Source organism: Dendropsophus ebraccatus, chromosome 1 (assembly GCF_027789765.1).
Source record: "Dendropsophus ebraccatus isolate aDenEbr1 chromosome 1, aDenEbr1.pat, whole genome shotgun sequence".
NCBI classification, from domain to species: Eukaryota; Metazoa; Chordata; class Amphibia; order Anura; family Hylidae; genus Dendropsophus; species Dendropsophus ebraccatus.
Genome location: NC_091454.1, coordinates 220,837,613 through 220,862,232, shown reverse-complemented (window position 1 = coordinate 220,862,232; position 24,620 = coordinate 220,837,613). Strand labels below are relative to the sequence as shown.

General features: G+C 44.0%; 1 protein-coding gene across 1 annotated transcript; it reads right to left on the bottom strand.

The window, feature by feature from the left end:
- Nucleotides 1–1,762: 1,762 nt before the first annotated feature.
- Nucleotides 1,763–17,278, bottom strand: LOC138784810 (extracellular calcium-sensing receptor-like). Its single transcript, XM_069960501.1, has 8 exons — nt 17,068–17,278; nt 11,266–11,409; nt 10,946–11,192; nt 7,490–7,775; nt 4,043–4,873; nt 3,684–3,911; nt 2,853–2,976; nt 1,763–2,682 (listed from the first exon to the last, which is right to left on the bottom strand). The coding sequence occupies exons 1-8, from the start codon at nt 17,276–17,278 to the stop codon at nt 1,763–1,765; spliced, it is 2,991 nt and encodes a 996-aa protein (XP_069816602.1).
- Between the last annotated feature and the right edge of the window lie 7,342 nt (nt 17,279–24,620).

Below are 24,620 nucleotides of genomic sequence, written 5' to 3'. Positions count from 1 at the left end.
ATAATCACAGGATGAAATATAGACAGCTTACTGATATTGCCTTCTCACAACCACCACTGGTCTGTAGAGGCTATGGTGGACCTCAAAGCCCCTACTAGTCTAACAGTATTTTATGGCTAGAAATCAGCTAGGAGGCACAGAAGACTTTCTTAAGACTTAGTAGATAAAATTACTTTTTCTAAAAAGTTGTTTTATACTATTATTATTATTATTATTATTATTATTATTATTATTATTATTATTATTATTATGTTATAATTAGATATAACCAAAATGGGTTGCAGTAGAACTCAACAAAAAGTTTGGTGTGGCATAAAATTGAACCTCTGTGGTCAAACCTACTAAAATAGATGAACCATATGGCATGAAGGATCACAAAATTTCAGGATGCCTTGCAAACTGATCTCCCAGCCAATCAGGACGCAGTACAGCTGTGATGTCAGAGACACTATGTAGTAAATGACTATGCACATAGTGTTGGCCGCTATTATAGAAATAGTAGATGTTAATAGAAGATCTTTGTGAAGGAAAGTCAGCAGTGCACAACACAGAAGGGAGTAAGAGAACACAGACCCAATGCAACACTAGAGAGTGTTCTGTATCTGTTCTGTCAGTGCAAAATCAAGTTTATTGCAAGTTAAGAGTGACTTTTATTTATTTATTTATTTATTTATTTTTATTTTTTATTTTTTTCTGGTACACTAATTGTTTGAAAAAGTAATGAGATTTGTGCCACATCTTTGCACAGTCTGTATACTCATGAATTCAAGTTCACCATTTATTCTTTACTTTCCAGGCCACCAATCCTGTTGTTTCTCCTCAAAATCCCAAAAATTTATTACATCTTATAGAACCAAATGTATTATATTTCTTCCAGAGGAGAGATTCATGAAGACGTCTAGAGACCTACAGAGCACTCATGTTCCACTGGGAATTTTGGGAAGAAAGGATATAAAAATAAATTCTATCACTTTTTTAAAGTTTTTTTTCCCCCTCTTAAAGTCACTCTTTCACTTCAACTAGGAGTCTTCAACATGGCTGAAAATCTTTACCAATCCCAAGATCTTTCCAGAAGAAGAGATCCTCATAAGGATCAGCTTCTCTAAACTGACAAGAGGGATGACCCTAAAACAGTTGTCTGCGGATGGGTAACTCTTCCTTCTGAAGAGATCTCCTACTTGGTATACATTCCCAGTCATGTTTTAAGATTATTAGTTGCAATGGACACAGACTTTAAAGGAATGGGCGTGAGAGCTGCTTTGCAAATCTTTTTTGGCCTCTTATAAAAATTCATTGTTTCTTCACTTTATAGACACAAAACCTGTTGGTGCTGCCAAAAATGTGATACTGACTCTAATACCTCTGAGAGCGTATAAATACCTCCATAAATCTTCCATCAATTAAATCTTCCACCAATTTAATTCTTCTGGTACAATGTCTTTTTAAACAAGCTTTTGGTTACCATGGTTTTCCATCTGAAAACCTGTAGCTATAGATGTTGCTATAACTTTGACATAAGGTTTGCCCTAAAATGAGTAGAAAGTACTTAGATATAATCCTAGATATACTTCCACACCTATAACTGTATAATCATGCTCTTATATTGCGGTTTTGGGTCTATTGGTAAAGTTCAAGATTGGACCGAACTGGATTAGGTCCAAATTAAGTTTTTGCCAAAGTTTGGTGAAGCAACCAAACCAAACTTTCAACCAAGTTCAACCACTTCTACTTATTATAACCCAACAATAGAACCTAAGGAATCTCATTTAACATGTTTGATGCTAACTTTTTTCCCCATAATATTTTCCTTGGAATTCATCTCGGGTCTGAACAGTATGAAAAAACACTTAGGGAGAAACATACAGATGACTAAAGCCCAACTAGAGGCCAAGATGGCAAAGATCTCCATAGCCACTGTGTACCTGCCCTGAGCACTGAGGGAGGCCGGGATATAAGATATCCAGACACTAAGGAAGGCCAGCATACTGAATGTAATATACTGGGCTTCATTGAAGCTGTCAGGAAGTCTTCGAGCCAGGAAGGCAACAATGAAACTTATGGTGGCCAGAAGGAAGAGATAACCCAACATGGTCCAGAAGGCAATGGGTGAACCCTCATTGCAATCAATGATAATAATTTCAGGTCTAGTGTTGATGTTATACTCTGTAAATGGGGGAGCGATGGACAACCAGGTAACACATAGGATGAACTGTAACAAACAACAGAAGGAAATAATCAGATAGGAGATTCTGACTGTCGTCCATCTTCTCAGATTGCTTCCTGGTTTTGTGGCCATAAACGCAAGAACAACCATGATCGTTTTGGCCAAAATACAACCAACACAGAGAGTGAAGACCAAACCAAAGGTCACCTGACGTAGGAGACATTTGTAGCGTTCTGGGTAACCAATAAACACTAAGGAGCAGTAAAAGCAAAGACACAGGGACATTAACAAAAGACAACTTAGGGAATAATTGCTGGCTTTTACAATAGGGGTGGTTCTATGTTTAATAAAAAGCCTCAAAATAAGAAGAGGAACAATAGATGAGACCAAGTTGGATGCGGCTAATGTGGCTCCCAACACATCTTCATAAGACAAGAACTCGGTGGGTTTTGGGAGACAGCTGGATTTTTCATGATTAGGCCACTGGTCCCAGGGACATCGGATGCAGTTAATGGAATCTGCAAAAGCAATAAAGAGAAAAGTGGCTTATTACTTAACACTTTTCCTTTTTTCCCTAAAACATCAAAAAGGAAGAGCTTATAGCCAACACAAAACATTCCTTCTATTTCATAAAAACAAGAAGAACAAACATCAAGAAGATCTTAGATAAAATTGTGAGAGTACTTACCCATCTGGTTGGCGATCTCATCTTGTAGACAGGGGACACATTCAAAGCAGCAGACAGGATGACCCTGAATAGCCGCCTTCCTATACCCCAGAGGACAGCTCTCACTACAGACAGAACGTGGGATCTGTGGGTATAAAATTAAATTTTAAACACATTTTTAGAAAAAAATCTACATAATAAATAACATCTTGCTCTGGGTGTAAAATAACATAAAAAAACTCTGGTCTTTCCTAATCACCATGTTTTCCTCTCCTATCCTTACTGGGCCTTCTGAGCTGTCATCAAACTATAAAGGGAGATGCCTAACATTAGAGACACTATGTACTGGGAAGTAGCATACTAGAGGAGATGTCTATGTGGGGACACTATCTAGGTGGGTTTGGGGGTGGGGGACAAGGAGAGATGCCTTCCATGGTTGACATTAGGGGTGATATCTACCATAGGGGCACTATCTACAAGGGAAAATACCAGAGTAGATGCCTAACATATGCTATCTACTGTAGAGTTGTGACCCACAAGGGATCATCGGGACCAGGGGGACCCCACAGATGAAAAAGTGCAGGTAACTGTCCAAGGTGGAGGTACAGTTGTATTCAAAGGCTGGTACATGAGCGTGACTCAGTATAGCACTTATTAGTAATAGCAACACGTTTCGGCCTTTCTAGTGTGTCACTGGCCTTTTTCAAGCAACATCTACTATGCTATCTACTGGAAGGAGGACTAACAAACTGGAAGATTACCTACAGTACAGTGGGATAAGGGGAAGCCCAATCAAAAGTTTGTAGTGGGGCCCAGACCCTTTTAATCATGCCCTTGAACACATTATCTCACCTGTTGGCCTCCACTAGGCCATGAGATCAGACTTGTGTTGAGGATCAGGGCTTTCTCGATGGGCACTGAAGTATCATAGGTGCCGATGTTAGCATGTATCACAGTCCCATCTAGATTCATGTGCCAGTTCACAACTGCTTGGAGTGAAGGTAACTCGCCATTATCATTGAAGTAGATCTCCCTCCCAAAGTTCAGCATCATCCTGACCTTTCTTAAATAATATGTAAGCTACAATGGGGAATACAAATGTTAAAACCAAAGTTAGGAGTTTCTGTTATGTGTAGCTTCTAACTGTTATAATTTGGGACTATAGACCAACTTTGATATCTTCATAGTTTAGATCATTACTTTACATTTACCTGCCATGGTTTGAAATTCCAGATGTTGGAACAGGTCCCATTAGAAAATGGTCCTTCTCCAGGCCTGCAGGTTTCTAGATCACTTAAAGCTTTAGCCAGGGTATATACAGAATAATACATATAAGAAGTATATCTTAGGCTATTGTAGAAGGTAGAACTGGTAAGAATTTGATCTAGCTGTTCCATTCCGGTGCAGTTGCTCATAGGGGGGTTCACAGAACCTATAGTGTTGCCACCATTAGGAAATGTACAGTTAAAAAGTTTTTCCAAGTATTGCTTTACCCAGTTTGGTTTTGTAGATGAATAAGGATGGATATTCTTCAGGACCTGGCTTAGGCCTGGAATAACATAATTATTGATAGCTAAACCAAGTGCGCCCTTTAAAACCTGAAAATAATAGTTTGTTGACAGTATTATGGACCTGGCCCAACTATCATTGCCAATAAATATTCTCCCAGTGACATTCTGCTTTATCATCTCGTTCACAACAGGAAGGAAATCAACATGATAAGCGAACACAACAACCACCCTGGCTGTGGAATCTTTGATGGTTCGCACTATTCGAGGAGCATTACGATCTGGTTGACCTAGACGAATGTATTCTGTAAAAGCCAAACATGCTCCAGCCTTGAGTAACTCTTGTCTGATTGGGTAAATTCCTTGAAGACCATAATCGCTGTCACTCGCTACAAGGCCGATCCAAGTCCAGCCAAAGCTCAGAAGAAGGTGAGCCAGTCCAATGGATTGGAATTTATCACTCTGAAGGACCCTGAAGAAGGAGGGAAACAGTTTCCTATCACTCAGTAGGGAGGCACTTGATAATGGACTGACCTAAAAAAAAAGAAGTAAAACTATATAAACATAAAAACATGGACCCGTTTTAAACTTTTTTTTTCTTTCCTTTTTCCTCCATTTTCCCTCAGTTGATCGCTACTAATTCTGTTGCCTTCTCACCTCCCCCTATTCCATCCCGGACATAAGCTCCTGCCTTTGACCACCAGTCCTCTGCATGTGGTCTTAATGTGGACTGTTCCATTCTAATAATGTGTGCAGCAGTTTTGAAACAACAAAACCAGGTACAAATTATTGTTCAACCCATTTCCTGCTTCATATATTCAACCTTTTGGGTTATGTCTTACTTCTTCTTTTAATGGTTTGTTCTTGTATATTTTAGTGTCACCCTTTATTTCACCATATAATTTTTTACAAAAGGAGAGAAACATTTGAAGGGAAAAGTTTAAAAATGATTGTGTGCTCTATTGCTATAGTCTTTTTAGGCAGGTTATACTAGCAGAACAGTCATGGCAGGCCCCAAGGCCAAGCAGAGTACTCAGGCTGCTATGGAAACTGGTTGACAAGAGATGCTTCATTTACACAGTTTAAGTGGTACTCAAGGCAGGAGGGCTTTTTTCACTATGGCTGTGGAGGGGGTGGAGGGGAAAGCAACAACGTCTCTTACCTCCCTGGTTCCAGCACTGGATCCCACATTGTAGCACTGTGGTCCCGCTTCCTGGTCTATGACGTGTCTTGAGACATGATGCTTCAAGCCCGCTTAGCCATTTAGAGGCTGTACTAGGGTCCTGCCTCTACCGCTGAATGGCTGAGCGGGTTTGAAAGGTCACGTCTTAAGCCGAGTCATATACTAGGAAGCGGAACCAAGCTCTGGGACAAGGGAGGTAAATGGAGGTTGCTTTCATCCACGCCTTCCCAAGCCATTGTAAACAAAGCCCTCTCATCTGAAGTACCCCTTTAAATTATCAGCATCTGAGTCATGGTCCTTACTAGAGATGAACGAAGCAGAATAATTTTGCTTTTGTACAAAGCAAAACAAATCTGCTTTGCTCATCCCTAGTCATTACCAATAGGCGCCATCTGCGTAAAGTAGCCGTTACCCTCCATGTATAATGCAGAACAAGCTCCTGTGTGTCAGTCATACACACACCTAAAAAAAAACAGTGATTAATCGAACTCAAGCATCTACTACCTTATAAAAATTGTGACAATTATAAAAACTTTTACTTGGCTTTCGTTAAACTCTGTATGACTCGATAGTAAACATTTCAGTAGAAAAGACTGGTGATGGCTGGTGCACTGAAACCTACAAATGACAATGGGAAAACTATTTGGTAACCCAACATTACCCCTTAACGACACAGGGCGTACATTTACGCCCTGGTGTTTCTAGAGGCGTTCAAAGGAGGACGCACGAAGACCCTGCTCTTAACCGCAGCCATTCCAGCTTCTATCTACAGCCCAGGACCGTAGCAATTAGCGGGCATGGTCTGATTACCGTGCCCACTAATTAGTTGACAGCTGCATTTAAATGCCTGTTTTCCCCATACCTTGTGGTCTAGTCTATACTGCAAAGACCTGAATGAGAGATCTATGTAGTTTTACTAGAAGTCCCCCAGGGGGAATAGCACTAACCCCATAGGGAATAACCATAACCCCAGGAGAAATAACCCTAATCCCAGGGGGACTTCTAGTAAGTGTGTTAAAAAAATATATATATCAATAACCCCCTGCCCTAATAAAAGTCAGAATCACCCCCCCCTTTCCCATTTTATAAATAAAAATAAATACATAAATAAATATATTTGTATCACCACGTGTATTTCGCCTGGACTATTAATTAATCACATTTCTGATCTCGCACGGTAAATGGCATAAGTGCAAAAAAATTCCAAAATGCTAAATTGCACATTTTTGGTCCCATCAAATCCTGAAAAATTGTAATCTAAAAGTCGCATATATGCAAACAAGATACCAATAAAAAGTACAGATAATGGCACAAAAAATTACTACTCACACAGCCCCATAGACCAAAGGATAAAAGCGCTATAAGCATGGTAATAAAGCAATTCTAAGAAACTTTTTCTTAAAGATTTTAATTTTTGAAAAGCCACCAAATAAAATACAATTTACACAAGTTACATATCGTTGTAATCGTACTGACTTCAGTATTACCCTAAAGCGAACGGCATAAACACAACCCCCCCCCCACACACACACACACATATTTCACTACATATAATTTTTTTTCTGGTTTCGCAGTGTACATTATGCAAAAATTGAGCCTGTCACTGCAAAGTACAATGAGTGGCGCAAAAAATAAAGGCTCATGTGAGTCTCTAGGTGAAAAAGTACAAGCGCCAATTGCTATGGCCTTATATACACGAGGAGGGGGGGGGAAAGAAAGCGCAAAAATGGAAATTGGCTCTGTCATTAAGGCGTTAAAATGGTAGATCTCTTCTGAGGTCAATAAGTAGATCAGGCGCTCTGACCTGGACATTCATCAACCAGTCTCCCCCTTCATGTTGTCACCACTCATTACAGGTTATGAAGATTGGCAAATAACAGAAACAAAAATATTAATTCCTTTTCCATCACATTTAGCCACTTATCTTTACCGTTGACAATTATTTTATTTATTGCCAACTTTCTTACCTGGGGATATCTGAAGGTTCCCAAAACATGAGCCAAGATAATGGAGTTGGCCGAAACAGAGCTCCCGATGACAGCTGAGAAGGACGATCTACATTGGTTGTTGGTGAATGTGATACTAGAGTCAGTCAGGAACTGTAAAGCTCCCTGTAATTCATAGTGAGGTATATTACAGGTGTCATACATCTGGAATCCTAATGTAACGTTTGGTAAAATTGAAGAATCGTTCTTGATCTCCTCAATAGTGAACATCAAGGTCTGAAGCATTTGATATGAGTCCATACCAAACCTGGAAAACATATATTTTTTTAGATTTTGTTTAAAGTTAAAATGAGACCATTTTCTATGCCTGATAATACTGTATATCTCTAAATAGCAATTATAGTTACCAAATAACACCAGTATACAAGAAGCAAATATAACCACCATATATATTACTGCTGTTCTGTTACTGAGCAAAACCAGTATACCAAGACCATTACTACCAATATCACTAATATAAAAGTAACAAATCATATCTCACCTCCATGACCATGAAAAAAAATTGTGATTCCTGTCATGATTGCCAGCTTTCAGCTCCTATGGCACATGTCTCATGCTGCCACTACCAATTATTGAAGTGCATTTTGAACGACTTGCAATGTACCTGGTGGATACTACTGTAAAATCTGTAAAATTTTTCAATAGTTTGGTTTAGCAGGCTGGCGGGACAGGGAGAACTCGGCATACCAGAAGATCATGTCTATGCTAAGCTAGCATATAAAAAATTAACTGTATGCAACTTCCTAATCATCTAAAATAATATAATTTATATTATTTTACAGGATTAAGCAGTTGGCTACAGTTAGTTTTCTGTATGCTAGATGCCTTTGTATGTCTATTGCTTTCTCCCCCGCCAGCTTCTTTTGTGTATATTTACTTCCTACAGCATGAATTCCTTCCAATGTTGCTGTTTTTCATTTCCAACAGCAACATTCCCCATCCTCTACAAAATTAATTGTAGGATAACGATGATGACGAACTTTGACAGGGGCCTTTGATAGTTACCGTGGGTATAAGTATATTGTTGTAATAGATACTGCAGTTGTACTGTACAAATACCCATTAATACCAGGGGATGGGACACACACAGAATGGTTCTAGAAGCACCTCTCACTTTTCTTGACGTCTATCTCTGAGTCACTTCCTCCGACCTTGTGTGCATTACTCCCGATAGGGCTGTGTAGGGTAAATGGCCTCGTCAAAGAAATTTTTGACCTTTATTGCATTTAAACCATCATAATTCTTGCCATCGCAGCTTTTACCATGTCTGTGTAGCCTGACATAAGTTAGGAGCGCTCCTGCATATGCCATTTGCCCTGGGGACACTGCGGGAATGGCGTACCCAGAAAAAGGATATTTACACTACACCGCCCTATTGGGAGGAATGTATGCAAGACCCGAAGAAGCCAAACCTGACCAGGATGCCAAGAGGGATGAGAGGTGCTTCTATGTGTCCCCCATCCCATACCCTGGTATAAAAGTATTTGTACAGCACATCTGCCGTATCTAACCACAGACCACATACTGACACAGACTATAACTGTCATACTTTAACCCTTTCATGACCAAGGATGTAACTGTATGCCCTCGGTCAGGTAGGGGAGTTCAAAGTGGGGCCGCGCGCGGGGGTGCTAATAATGGCCTCAGAACCGCGGCTGTTAGCGGGCGCGGTCCAATCGCGTCCCGCTAATAACCCATTTTGATGCAGCTTTCATAGCTGACAGCTGCATCTAAATTGTTATTTGTCTAAATTGCTATTGACGGTCCAGTGGGCGGATCGCCCCACGCAATGAGATCGGCGAGGGGCAATCTATATAACATACTCGACCAGGCCTCTATTCTTTTGATCTGGCCTCTATTCTATTGATCTATTGATCTGGTCTGCTGCAGACCAAACCAATAGAGCACTGATCAAACCGATCGGGGCTGTATTATATATGCAGCATTGATCTCAATGGGACTTCTAATTACTGTGTATAAAAAAAAAAAAAAAAAAAAAAATTGGTATTACATATTTGGTATTACCAACTGTTAACAGGCTCTGCATACAATATAAAAAAAACAAAAGCTGCAACAGCAACCCACATGTGCAAGGGCTTACCGTATATACTCCTCCCAGCATACACACGATGAACACCTGCTCTGTAGATATTAAAAAGTGAGTATCTTAGCAAACAATTTGATCAAACAGAGTGTACCATGTCACCAACGTTAAGGTGTCCTCAAAGACATGGTCCCTACTCTAGCATTTTCACACTAGCAATGGCCTCTCCTGGGCTAAATAAGCCTACAACTGACTTTCACTCCACCCATGTCCAAAGGGTGCTATACAAGAGATAATTTGGCTCCTATCTGCCCAGTTGTAGGCTTATTCAGCCCAGGAGAGGCCATTGCTAGTGTGAAAATGCTAAAGTAGGGACCATGTTTCTGAGGACACCTTAACGTTGGTGACATGGTACACTCTGTTTGATCAAATAGTTTGCTAAGATCCTCACTTTTTAATATCCTCAGAGCAGGTGTTTACCGCGTGTACGCTGGGAGGAGTATATACGGTGAGCCCTAGCACCTGTGGGTTGCTGTAGCAGTTTTTTTGGCTGTACTTAAGCAACAAGCAGCATGCAACCTGCAGTGTGAACAGAGTCATAGATGTGCTGTCATTTTTTTCCTTTTTTTTCTGCATACCATATACAGTGACATTCAGTAACTCACAAGGGGCATCTTCTCTGATCGTAGTTTCTCACCTTTCCCTTCTTCTCCATCTGAAGTCATAAAGATTTCTCCTGGTGATGCGTCTAGACCCCTGTGTCCACCATATAGTACTTATGTCCTGCTCTACCCCCATATATTATAGGTGCTCACTGTGCCCTCCCCAATCCCTTGTAGGTTGTATCCTCCAAGTAGCTAACTCACCTGTATGTAGTTTCCCTGCTAATTTGGAATCTCCCTGTAGGAACCTTCCCTCAAGATTAAGCTCACCAGTATGTAGTATTTTCTGTATAGGCATACCCCTGTAGGTAGTCCCACCTGGCATTTGGCACTCCCAGGAATGTCCCATCAAATCTGAGACGTTTGGGAGTTATGCTTAAGTGGTGTATGAAAATAAAGAGAAAACTAGGAGGGTGACAAGATCGTTCGCTGACCCGGATCTAAAATGGTAAATGCAGGTGCTGTAGAGTTAATTTTGCTCAAGGGCCCCATGAGCCCTTACTTACACCCCTGGATGAAGCTTATATTTGGGAAAAAAACATGGACTCATGACTAAAAGCCATATAAAGATGTCATCCTAAAACAACATAGACAAGTGTTTCTGAATTTGGGGATGTAAAAGAAAGTAGAGTAGAATGCATGAACTATACCATCAAATACAGAGAAGAAGCTTTACCCCAGCAGCACCAACCTGGCATTGAGCTTACTTACAATCTGCAGGTGGTCCTGGGCGGCTTCACATTGAATGTCAGTGTTTGGTAGATCTTGTCCGTGTTAATAGGCAGTAATACTCCTATCATGATATCTCCAGGTTGTCTGATTCCCTCCAGGTCGGACATAGCTGGTAATCTGCATATCTGTCCTGAGGAGCAGATCATGGACATGAGACATAACAGGAGAATCTCCAGAAGTGTTACAGACATATGAGGCGTATAACAGTGATTGGCCATAGGATGAGCTGGAAACACAGAAAATAGAGAAAGATATAGATGACATTATGTGACATGAAATATATACAATGTACCGAATACCCAACAGAGTGTTGTTATACGCGATGGGAGTGATGGCTACTGGTAAGGAAATGTGAGAAATAAACTTCACCTTATAGTCCGGAGTATCCACAATATTAGATGACCACAAAGATAAGACGTGTCTAGGTCTCCTTTTGTCTGTGTCTGTAGATAATGATTGAGGAATAGGGAACGGGATATGATGCGTCCACCATTGATCAGAACAGAAAGAGATCTGAAAAACAGGCAGAACTGACTTGTATAGAACGTCCTGTGACCAAGATCAGGTTCTCCATCGGGTATATGTAGAAGTGATTACATATCATCTATGACCTGGCTGACAAGTGATATTGGCCTGAAATGTATTACCAGTGATGGTCGGTTTGTATCATGTATCGGATCCTATGGTTAAGGGTCTGAAGGTTCTATTGGACACAGGACCCTTCTTGTCATTGTTTACAACAAAGTTTTCGAACATGAACAGTAGAGGTGGACATTGAGGTGTCCAGACAGCTACGAGAATGTATAAGTGTAGATGAACCAGAATAGAGGAATAAGATTAGACCATACATGTAGGTGTACTATGAGGGTGCAGTGACTGCCCAGTCATCTATTGATCATCTATTTTAAGTTCTTAGAACCTTTTTCTGTTCTTTCGGCTTCATGGTATATGGTATTGGCAGTCTATATGCAGTATATATGGATGAGGGCCGCTGATAATGTATGTGTTTCATAGAGCCGTGATATATATATATATATATATATATATATATATATACAGTATATATATATATATCAGGTTGTATATAGTTATAGTATATGGTACTTACAGTCAGAAATCTTCCAGTCTGGAATATCTATAGTATACAGCACACTGAGCCCGATGTATACAGTATAGTCCTGGGAGCGGTTTATATAAGGACACAGTACTGGTAATTGGTGGTAATATCCTCACCCCAGGTGCACTTGTTAATGTTTCTCTGAAGACTTTTATCACTTGGGGACCGCCGGTCGGTAAGACTTTCCAGGAAAGATAATTGTCCTGATACATGTGCTGATGACATTTTGCTGCTAACAGACATTTCTTTGTTTTAACAAGTTGAAGGCATAAAGCAAAAGGCATAAGTCACTTATAGAAGGTATCAAAGGGTTAAAACATACCAGCTGTACTGGCATGCCTATAAGATGATGACCGCAAAGTGTACCATAGACTTTGGCCTGTTCAGAAAGCTTGGCTTCTCCACCATCACAGTATCTATATAAGCACTAGAATGGTGGTCATCATGTGGGATAAAAAATGTTATATTTAACAAAACATTTACTGGAATAATAGCTAAAAATTACTTTTTTCTGTAGATGTATAATTTGAATATATTATTTTTCTGTCTGTTATGTTCCCAATACCTCCTGTCTACAGCCTATAGAAGTACGAATTAGCCTTCACATTTAGTAGGATGCCCCCTCTCTGCAGTTTCCTTATAATAGGTGCCCCCCTCTCTGCAGTTTCAATATAGTAGTTAGCCCCCTCTGTGCAGTCTACATATAGTGAGTGTTCCCCTCTGTGCACTCTTCATTTAGTAGGTGGTCACTTCTGTGGAGTCTCCATATAGTAGGTTGCCCTCTCTGTGCAGTCTCCATATGATAGGTGGCCCCCTCTGTGCAGTCTCCATGTGGTAGGTAGCTCTCTCTGTGTAATCTCTATTTACTGTGTTAGATTCCCACTCTGTGCAGTCTACATATAGTAGCTGGCCTCCTCTGTGTTGCCCCCTATAGTAGATGTGTAATCACAATTTAGTAGGTAATCACTCTCTGTGCAGTTTCTATACAGTAGATGGCCCCCTCTGTGCAGTGTCTGAATAGTAGGTGTCCCCTCTGTGCAGCCTCTATATAGTATGCGGACCCTCTGTGTAGTGTCCATATAGTAGGCGATCTCCTCTGTGGAGTCCCCATACCGTAGTTTTCTATGCTGCCTCCCTATAATAGATATCCCTGTGTAGTCTACATTAAGTTGGTGGCCCCCTCTGTGCAATTTTCATAAAGTCGATGGCCCACACAGTGCATTTCCATACAGTAGATGGCTCCCTCTGTTAAGTCTCTATATATTAGTTGCCCCCTGTGTGCAGTCTCTTTATAGTATGCTGATCCTTTGTGTAGTGTCCATATAGTAGGTGGTCTCCTCTGTGGAGTCCCCACACAGTTGTCCTCTCTGCTGGATCCCTAAAATAGATGTCCTTGTGAAGTGTACATTTAGTAAGTGGCCCCCTCTGTGCAGTCTCCATATGGTAGGTAGCCCTCTCTGTGTAATCTCTATTTACTGTGTTAGATCCCCACTCTGTGCAGTCTACATATAGTAGCTGGCCTCCTCTGTGTTGCCCCCTATAGTAGATGTGTAATCACAATTTAGTAGGTAATCCCTCTCTGGGCAGTTTCTATACAGTAGATGGCCCCCTCTGTGCAGTGTCTGAATAGTAGGTGTCCCCTATGTGCAGCCTCTATATAGTATGCGGACCCTCTGTGTAGTGTCCATATATTAGGTGATGGCCCTCTCTGTGCAGTGTCCATATAGTAGGTGCTTTTCTGTGCAGTGTCCATATAATAGGTGGCCTCCTTTGTGCCATCCCCCTATTATATATGGTACCCTGTCTAGGCCCCTGAGAGTAGATGGCCCCTATGAATAGTGTCCCCCTAGTATATGGCTACCTGTGTAGTCTTCTAATAGTAGATGGTTCCCTGGGTACAGGGCTGTTTTTGCCAATAGGCACCACTGAAGTTTGGTTGCGGGGGTATCACCAAGGGGGGGGGGGGGGATATGGTGGGGGGGGATATGGTGGTCACACAGCTTTTCCAGCCTTCCCAATATGAAGGGGGTGATCCAGCTGTTCCAGCAAGAAAGGGGTCACCCAGCATTCCCAACATAAAGGGACCATACAGCTTTCCCAGCATAAGTAGGGTCACCAAGTCACCTAACAAATATGACTCTTACATCTCATGTTGAGAAATCTAAGCTGGAAGTAATGTTTCATAACATTAAAACAAATCCATGTCTGAATCCTTGAGGGGTGGATTACATACAGGGGGATTCCTACATGGTTATACCATATATTGGGGCTGGGTTACCTAAAGGGGATCGAATATCTTCTTAGGATGACTACCTATTGGGGAAAGACAGAGGGTCCTAAGTAGAGATGATGGTAATAGGCTGCATCCCAGAATTCCAGGCGGTACTCTGGCTGTCTCCTCCTTCCCCACGGACCGGGAAGGCATCAGGAATCAAATGCTGCATGTCCGAAAATGTTCGAGTTCGAATTAACCTAAGTAATATATGGGGGCACAGAGGGGGTTATATAAGGGTATAAATAGGGGCCTTACTACTATGTGAAGGTAAAGGAATTCTTAAGTACTATTTGAGAGTCCAAGCTTGGTGTAAATACTACCCTCAGAGCACAAAATGGGCACCGTAACAGTGTGGAGCAATTCAGATGGGAACTTTATATAGATGTGAAGATGGTGCTGCCAGATCTGCCAGATCCTGCAGACACTAAACTCCACTAAGAAAAGTCTTTGTGTTGGCCAGGCAAGACGGAGAAGAAAAGGAAAAGTGAGCGACTCAGATCAGAGAAGACGCCCCTGTGAGTCACTTATAGAAGACTCCCCCTGTGAGTAACTGGATGTAAATGCAATGTAATCACTTATCTTTTTTTTTTTTATTATTCAAATATTTTATTGAAAGTAATAATAGGTACAAACATAGTTCCAAGATGATAGATCATATAAGCAGTACTCATAAAGCAACATTGTTCGACAATCACTCAGAGTGTTACCAAGGAACAGCACTACTGTATGGTAAGAAGTAAACCCCTGCAGGGGGGACATGCTGTACAGAGCCCTGGCAAGCCAAACAACAGTATGTTCCATCATTACTAGACGTCATATTTTTTTTTATTGCAGAAATCAGTAGTATAAGCGATTTTAAGAAACTCTGTAATAGGTTTCATCAGCCAAAAAAGCCTCCTTCTATACTCAAAAAGCAATCTCCTAGCCTCCCCCCCTGACTTCTTATCTGTGCATTATCAGGCAAACACGTCTTCATTACAGAGAAGCCAGTGAAGACGGGTTCTGCTCTCTCCATTGTAAGCCTATGAAGGGGGGAGGGGCTGAGGGAGATTATGGAGCAGGAAGAGGTGACATGAAGGTCAGCTGTTTGTAGACTCTTTGGGCACCTAAAACGCTAAATTCAGGTGTCAGAAAGGTCAGTGCTTATCTATGAACTTACTGAGAGAAGATTGCAGGGTGTTGTGCTGTGCAGAAATCCTCTGTGCTCAGTCACTCCTAACAGCCCCTCCCCTCTCCATAGTCACATAATGGAGACAGAAATCCTGCTTCATCTGATGTGAGGGGGGAGGCTGGGAGATTGCTTTTTCAGTCCAGAAGGAAACTCTTTTAGTACATAAAACCTATTACAGAGTTTCTTAAAATCGCTTGTACTATAGATATTTAATGTTTTCAGAAAAATGACCCTGAAATGACAGTTACGCTTTAAGTTAAAGAAGAAAGAAGAAGGAAGAGCCCAGCACAGTCCCGGGGGAGGGGAAGGGAGAAGGGAGAGCAAGATCCATGAGAAGACTACCTGAGAAGGGTGCGTGCATATTGCTCAGCAGTTCTGTATGCCAGCCTGGGACAACACATAAGAGCGGTATAGAGGAGTGTCCATAAACGCTACCCAGAGAGTCCACATAGCCGTGATAGCGGGGGGTGAGCCAAGATGGTCCGCCCTCAACTCCTCCATACGATGGAGGTGCTGTATTTCTGCAAACCATTCTGACACAGAGGGGGGGGGGGGTCTCAGCCCACCTGGTACGGGAGCTTGACATCCGGAAGAGGTTGCGTCAGGATGGCGTAAACAAGCGACACTAGATGAGTAGGCGCTTCTGTTAGTGCACAGAGTTCTTCAAAGGGCAGTAGTGGTCTATGAATTTGCAGCAGGCGAACCAATGCATTATAGTAATGTTGCAGCTGCAAGTATTGCCAGTGATATCGCTGTAAGCGGCTCGGATCAGGGATCAGCGCCTCCAAGGGCAACAGTGCTGAAGCTGTAGTGACCTGGTGAAATAGAAATCTACTGTCCATTGAATGCAATAGGAAGTCCGTACCAAGTGTGCCAGGAGGGAAGTCGGGGTTATTAATTATCGGTGTTAAGGGGCCATCAGGCGTAAAGAGCAATGTCTGCGCTTGCTTCCTACTAAGGATAGAGATGAAAGTACGTGTAATTAGGGGTATGTGTCCAAGAATCGTAGCAGGCCAAGACACTGGACGCACCCATAGAGCAGCTGGGAGGGCATATCTTGAAAGGGATTGTTCCAGTCGGACCCACAGTTTAGTCGAGGAGTGTTGGAGTGTTGCATGAGCAGCAACTGCTGCTAAGTAGTATTTATATGGATCGGGGAGTACTAGTCCACCATGTACTTTTTCCAGGGTGAGGGTACTTCTCGCAATTCTAGGGCGAGCTCTCATCCAGACAAAGCGTGAGAATAATTTGGAAATGGCTAGGAAAAAGGCTCTGGGAAGGACTATTGGTATTGTCTGAAGCAAGTACAGGAGTCGCGGGAGCAAGTTTATCTTGATTATATTTATTCGCCCTAACCAAGAGAAGTTTTTGCGGTCCCACTTGGCTAGGTCATCCTTAAAGTGGTGTGAAATTTAAGTCGTAGATTCGGGATAAGTCAGCTGGGACATGAATCCTCAGGTATTTAAAAGAGGTGTCAGACCAGTCAAAAGTGAAGCGGCGGCGCAGCGCAGGAATCTCAGCTCGCGGGAGGGTCCCACCCAAGGCCACACTCTTGGTAAGATTGATTTTATGGTTGCTTACATCTCCAAAGTCTCGCAGAGCAGACATGAGGGCCGACAGGGAGGTGCTGGGTTGTGTGATATATAGTAAAAGGTCGTCCGCAAAGGCAGAGCACTTAAAGTGTAGGTCACCCACTCGTACACCTGCAATGTTAGAGTCTTGGCGAATGGCCTGTAAGAGGTGGTCCATTACCAAGACGTACAATAGCGGGGACAGCGGACATCCCTGTCTGGTGCCATTACGTATGAAGAACAGGTCAGACAGGGATCCGTTCACTCTAAGCTGTGCTGAGGGGTGGCTATACAAAGCTAAAATCCTATGGACCGCTAGTGGCCCCAATCCCAGGCTGCGTAGCACCCCCTCCAGGAACGGCCAACCCACCCGGTCAAAAGCCTTCTCCGCATCCAATGATAACATTGTACACTGGAGCTTAGCAAGGCGGGCGTGGTGAAGTAAAGAGAAGGACTTCAACGTGTTTTCACGAGCCTCTCGAAGAGGAATAAAGCCCACCTGATCCGGGTGGATTGCACATCCCAGGAGAGGCGCCAATCTGTTGGCCAGTAGCTTCGCGTATAGTTTTGTGTCGTATTTATAAAATAAATGGACCTGTAGCTAGAGCAAAGATTGGGATACTTCCCCTCTTTTGGAATAACAACTATGTGTGCACGCATAAAAGATGGGGGCAGGGGTGATGTGTCAGATATGTTATTAAATGCTTCTAGCAGGTGTGGAGTAAGTGCTTCTTGCAGAACCTTAAAAAACGTGGCCGTATAGCCATCAGGGCCTGGACTTTTGCCAAACGGCAGCGCCTTTATAGCGCCTATCAATTCTTCTGTGGTGAAGGGGTCTTCCAGGGCTTCTAGGGAGTCGGGGTCTAAACTAGGTAATTTAGTACGGAAGATGTATTCCTGAATTTTGGTATGCTTAGCCTCCGGATGGGGATCTAAGTTATACAAATCCTCATAGTAGGCCCTAAATGAAGCCAAGATATCGGATGTAAGGCGCTGCACCACCCCTTCTCTATTTTTGATGGACTGGATGTACATAACTGCTCTTTTGTCTCTTAATGCCCTAGCCAACATTCGTCCTGCCTTGTTACCCTCAGCATAGAACCTGCTGGTACAGACCTGTCTAAACCTCTGCTTCTTTTTGTTTAGCAGGGATGTGAGTTTGTGGCGGACCCGCAATAGATCTCTATATGTCTCCTCCTGCAACGTGGCCTTGTGTGTAACCTCTACATTGTATAACTCAGTCAGTAAGCGCTTCAATTTAGCAGCCGCTTCCCTCTTGAGGCGCGCACCATGCCCAATAAGCACCCCTCGCAAGACGCATTTTAAGGCGTCCCATTTCGTCTGAGGGGGGTGGAGTCATTCAAGTGGTCCGTCTGAAAATTTGTAACCGTGGTGCGCAATTCAGTCAGGCATGTAGGGTCCCGCAGTAAGGATTCATTCAACCTCCAGTTACCTCGAGGCAGGTCTGGCATGGCAAGACTGCACTGTATCGGGGCATGGTCTGAATGCAAAATACTACCGATGGAGGTGGAGGAAACCCTAGGAAGGAGGTAGTGATGTACAAAAATATAGTCAATCCTACTATATCTGTCATGTGGGCTAGAGTAAAAGGAGTAATCTCTGTCACTAGGGTGCTGCAGTCTCCACACATCACAGAGTTGTACATTATAGAGGGCCTTTCGTATTTTATTTAACTTGGCGTGGGAAAGGGAAGACTGACCCGGAGAGGTGTCTACGCTTGGGTCTATGGCTACATTCAGATCACCGCATAAGATGATACTACCCTGAGCATACATGGTCAGTTCATCCAGCACCTTAATTAAGAAACTTTGCTGGTTTGAGTTGGGGGCATAGACATTGGCCACCGTGTAGGGTTGATTAGCTATGAGGCAATTTATAAATATAAATTGCACTTCAGGATCTGTTTTGGTATCAAGAATTTGGCAAGACAGAGATTTATGGAAGAAGACCGCCACCCCTTTGGTCTTACTAGTAGGGTTGCTGCTATGGTGCCAGACAGGAAAATAGCGAGATGAGATAGAGGGCATACTGGCTTGGCTGAAGTGCGTCTCTTGAAGGCATAGGATCTGAATCCTCTGTTTGTGCATGGTGTAAAGGACCTTTGCTCTCTTCTCCGGAACATTGAAGCCCTGACTATTCAGGGATACAATATTCATCAGCGCCATGGCCATGGGTGGTGGTGGATCGTAAGGGATCCGGGAGGAGGGGTGGGACTGTGCTGGTGAGGAAAAAGAAAAAGATTAGAAAGGGAGAACAACATCAGACAAACAAAGTAGCACCTTGAAAGAGGTTGCAAAAAAACTAACAAGAGCAGCAACAAGTCTGCTTTTAACAGGCGGTAAGAACCTGCCTCAATACCCGTTGGGGGTAGGTACATGGTAGCTAGTCAAATAAGACATCCTAACGGAGCTAAAGCCGTATCGGGCTGATATTATGGAAATCACACAAAAATAACTCAGTAAATCTAGGGGTAATCAAACATGAAGTAGTAGGGGGATATAAATCCTGCACTAAGGAGGATATTGACACTATGAACACTGCTATAAACCAGGAAATAACGTAGAAACAGGCACGAGGAATCTCGGTTTCAAGCCTCGGAGTCCGATCTGGATACACTGTGTCGTCTGCGACGCAAACCGCTGCGGTTGGGGAGAGAACTGCGGCGATCTTCTCCTGGAAGTGGAGGTGTCGGTCTGCCAGGTCGTGGTGGTAGAATCTTGCAGGACCCGTTCCCATTCAGTCAGAGTCACCTCAGGAAGATCAAAAGCAGTCAGGAAGGGCCCAAAGTCTGCTGGGGTGCGCAGCGTTGCCGTGGTTGCGCCCTGGCGTGCAATTAGGGCGAACGGAAATCCCCATCTATAGGGAATGTCTCTGGACTGTAGATGAGCGAGGAGAGGCTTCAGGGCCCCTCGCAGCTTCAGGGTGCGCCTGGATAAATCAGGGTGGACGTGCAGTTTGGCGCTGGAAGGCCCATACCACCTTTGTAGGTCTGTTGTGTTAGGAGAGAGTGGGCTGTACGGGGTCTCTTTCCTTTCCAGAGATAGCGGGAAAAGAGCCCTCTAATTGACTGCAAGAAAGCGGTAGGGAGTTTTATAGGTACCATTTGTATGAGATAGAGCAGTTTGGGGAGTATATATGTTTTAAGGAGGTTTTTCCTTCCAAGCCAGGAAATTAATGGTAAGTCATATTCTTTGAGTAAGGCTGTGATTTCAGTCAGAAGGGGGACGTAGTTCAATTGATCGAGATCAGAGAGGATCGGAGAGATTTTGACACCTAAATATTTTATTGCATGGCTAGTCCAGGGGAAGTGAGATAAGGTTTGTATTTGGGCTTTGAGGGATGGAGTTGTGTATAAACTCATTAGTTCTGACTTTGCAAAGCTTACTTTAAAGTTAGAGACATAACGGAAGTCGTTTAGGGTTTGTTCTATTCTAGGGAGGGACTGTAGGGGGTTGGAGACCAGGAACAGGAGGTCGTCGGCGAAGGCTAATACTTTTCTCTCTGTGTTTTGTATTTGTATGCCAGTAATGAGGGGGTCTTGTCTGATCTTTTGCAAGAGGGTTTCTACAACTAAAATAAACAGGGTGGGTGAGAGGGGACAGCCTTGTCTCGTGCCATTTGATATAGTAAAGACTGGGGATAGGGAGCCATTTATTTTAAGTCTTGCATGAGGTTGGTGATATAGTGTGAAAATGGCAGCGATTAGCGAGGGGGGAAAGCCAAATTTCTCTAGGGTGGATTTCATGTATAGCCAGTCCACTCTGTCAAATACCTTCTCGGCGTCTATACCGAGAAGGACAGATGACAGTTTCTTAGAGTGAGAAAGGTGTAGCGCTTGGTAGAGTTTTGCAGTATTGTTTCGTCCTTCCCTGCCATAGACAAATCCTGCTTGGTCACCCCGTATCAGGGAGGTATTATTAATTTAAGTCGGGAGGCAATTAATTTGGCCTAAATTTTGAGGTCTAAATTTAGGAGGGATATTGGCCTGTAACTGCCGCAGGCTGTGGGGTCTTTTCCTTCTTTCCAAATTAAAGTGACGTGGGCTTCTTGCGTTTGTTTTGGCCAATTTGAACCTTGTAGGAGAGCGTTACATGTGGCAGTTAAGTGGGGTAACAGAGTATTTAGGAATTTTTTTATAGTAGATGAGAGAGAGACCATCTGGTCCTGGGCTTTTTCCAGGGGGGAAGCTCTTAATGATCAATGAGATTTCCGTCTGAGTGATCGGGGAGAGTAACTGTTCTGTCATATGGGCAGTTATCTTAGGTAGGTGTAGGTCAGAGATGAATTTGTCTATAAGGGGTATCCTTTCAGTGGGAGGTGGAAGGTTCTCCGACTGGGACAGGTTGTATAGATCAGCGTAGAAACGTTGAAAGGCGGCCGCTATATTGGGGGTTGAGGTGTGCGTGATACCTGACTCGTCCTTAATGGAGTGGATATGTGTTTTGTCTCTAGCTTTCTTAATTAGTGACGACATAATTCTGCCTCCTTTGTTGCCATGCATACAATGTATGTCTATAGTGGAAGTAGGCTTTAGCGGATCTGGCGTATAGGAGATTTTTTAATCGTTCCCTTAGGGATTTAAGCTCTTCTAGCATCGAGCTCATATGGAAGCGTTTGTGTAGTCTTTCGATTGTGGAAATTTGGCCCAGGATGGAATCTATTTCTTTCTGTGATTCTTTTTTAAGTCTAGAACCTATGGCGATTAGGATGCCTCTAACAAAGGCTTTGTGGGCCTCCCAAACTACTGGGTGAGGAGTTTCAGGCGATACATTGGAGGCAAAGTACTCCTCTAGCTTCTTGGAGATCTCCTCTCTGATAGAGGTAGAGTCTAGGGAGGGGTGGGGGGGGGGAATGGGGAAGGAAGCAAGAAGTTTAACATATAATAGTCAGAGAACCGGTAACCAAAATTACAAACATATATAGTATGAACTCAGGGGAGGTATACAAACTGGCCGGGTAGGCAAGGACTGCATGAAAAAGAAAACTGCGCTTGATATGTGCAGCGAACAAAAGCACGAGGGCATGTGTAATGAGGGTAACTTTAACCCCTTAGTGACCGCCGATACGGCTTTCTACGGCGGTCACTAATGGTCCTTATTCTGCTGCCATCAGCTTTTTACGGCGATGGCAGAGAATAAGGCTGCGGGGCCGGGACGGCCCCCACCCCATCCCCCCGGCTACCGGAGGTAGCTGAGGGGTTGGGGCAGTGTGTGGGGTCCGTCCCGGCCCCCCCCCTTACCGACGATCGCCGCTATTAACGTTATAGCGGCGGCCGTCGGTAAAGGGGATTACCGGTGCCGCCGCCGCCTTTCATCTCCCCCCGCCGTGAATCTACGGCGGGGGGAGATGAAATAAGTGTATATCAGACCCCAGATCAGACCCCCCTAGTGCCCCGATAACTAACCTCCCCCGGCGGCCATCATTTCCAAGAATAAGGACCATAAATGATTGGTGACAGGGGATAAAAAGTGATGTCCCCCCACCCCCCAAGTCGCCCCCCACCCCCCCTGTCACCCCCGTCCCCCAGTCACCCCCCCTTCCCCATATACTCACCGGATCCACGGAGCTCCGTCCTCCTCGACGTCCTGGCTGGTTGTGAAGCGCATGCGCACTTCATAACCAGCCAGCTCTGAAAATTTAAAGTGACAGAGACCAATTTGGTCTCTGTCACTGAACTATGATTACTGTGATAGAAAATATCACAGTAATCATAGTAATACAGTGAAAATGAATATGTAAAGTACAAAAAGTGACAAACATACAAAAAAATAAAACACACACTTTTTATTATAGTAATAATTGCAGTTTACTCCCAAATTACCCCTAACCCCTCCCCAGATTACCCGTAACCACCGCACGTTGCCCGTAACCACCGCACGTTGCCCGTAACCACCGCACGTTGCCCATAACCACCGCACGTTGCCCGTAACCACCGCACGTTGCCCGTAACCACCACGCGTTGCCCGTAACCACCGCACGTTGCCCGTAACCACCGCAAATTGCCAGTGACCCCCTCCAGATTGCCCGTAACCACCCCAAATTACATGTACCCACCCCAGATTACCTATAAGCACTTCAGTTTATCAGTAACAATCCCAGATTGTCTGTAACCCTTCCAGGTTGCACATAACCCCCCCAGGTTCCCCGTAATCATGCCAGATTACATGTAACCCCCCCAGATTGCACGTAACCACTGCGCGTTGCCTCTGACCACGCCACGATGCCTCTGCCCATGCCACGATGCCTCTGACCACGCCACAATGCCTCTGACCACCGCACGTCGCCTCTGTCCACCGCACGTCGCCTCTGACCACCACACGTCGCCTCTGACCACCGCACGTCGCCTCTGACCACCGCACGTCGCCTCTGACCACCACACGTCGCCTCTGACCACCCCAAATTGCCAATGACCCCCTCCAGATTGCGGTGCCCATGTCAGATTACAGGTACCCACCCCAGATTGCCTATAAGAACTTCAGTTTATCCGTAACCACCCCACATTGCCCGTAACCACCCCACGTTGCCCGTAACCACCCCAGATTGTCAGTAAGCACTGCAGGTTGCCCGTAACCACCCCACGTTGCCCGTATCCACCCCAGATTGTCTGTAAGCACTGCAGGTTGCCCGTAACCAGCCAACGTTGCCTGTAACCACCCCAGATTGTCTGTAAGCACAGCAGGTTGCCCGTAACCACCCCACGTTGCCCGTATCCACCCCAGATTGTCTGTAAGCACTGCAGGTTGCCCGTAACCACCCCACGTTTCCCGTAACCATCCCAGATTGTCTGTAAGCACTGCAGGTTGCCCGTAACCACCCCACGTTTCCCGTAACCATCCCAGATTGTCTGTAAGCACAGCAGGTTGCCCGTAACCAGCCCACGTTGCCCGTTACCAGCCCACGTTGCCTGTAACCAGCCCACGTTGCCTGTAACCAGCCCACGTTGCTTGTAACCAGCCCACGTTGCCTGTAACCAGCCCACGTTGCCGTAACCACAGCAGGTTGCCCGTGACCACCACACGTTGCCCATAACCACCACACGTTGCCCGTAACCACCCCGCGTTGCCTGTAACCACCCCACGTTGCCTGTAACCACAGCAGGTTGCCCGTGACCACCCCATGTTGTCCGTAACCACCCCAGATTACCTGTAACCACCTCAGGTTGCCCATAACCACCCCTGGTTGCCCGTAACCACCCCACATTACCTGTAATCTCATTTTTTTTTATTTTATTTTAGTAACTGCGCTATTCTAATAACCATTACTAGCTGCGGTTTTGCTCCTGTAAATTGGCGCTCCTTCCCTTCTGAGCCCTGCTGTGTGCCCATACAGTGGTTTATGCCCACATATGAGGTACCGTTTTACTCAGGAGAACCTGCGTTACAGATTTTGGGGTACGTTTTCTCTCCTGTTCCTCGTCAAATTGAGAAATTTCAAACTAAACCAACATATTATTGGAAAAATTCGAGTTTTTCATTTTTACTGGCCAATTTTGAATACTT

Bases quoted from the DNA above. Each gene is read 5' to 3' on its own strand.
- LOC138784810 (XM_069960501.1), bottom strand. From the start codon at position 17,278: ATGGACCACCTCTTACAGGCCATTCGCCAAGACTCTAACATTGCAGGT. The intron at 4,874-7,489 runs GTAAGAAAGTTG...CTTTTTTTTTAG, and splicing joins GAACCTTCAGATATCCCCAG to GTCAGTCCATTATCAAGTGC. The intron at 2,683-2,852 runs GTAAGTACTCTC...TTGCTTTTGCAG, and splicing joins TGAGATCGCCAACCAGATGG to ATTCCATTAACTGCATCCGA.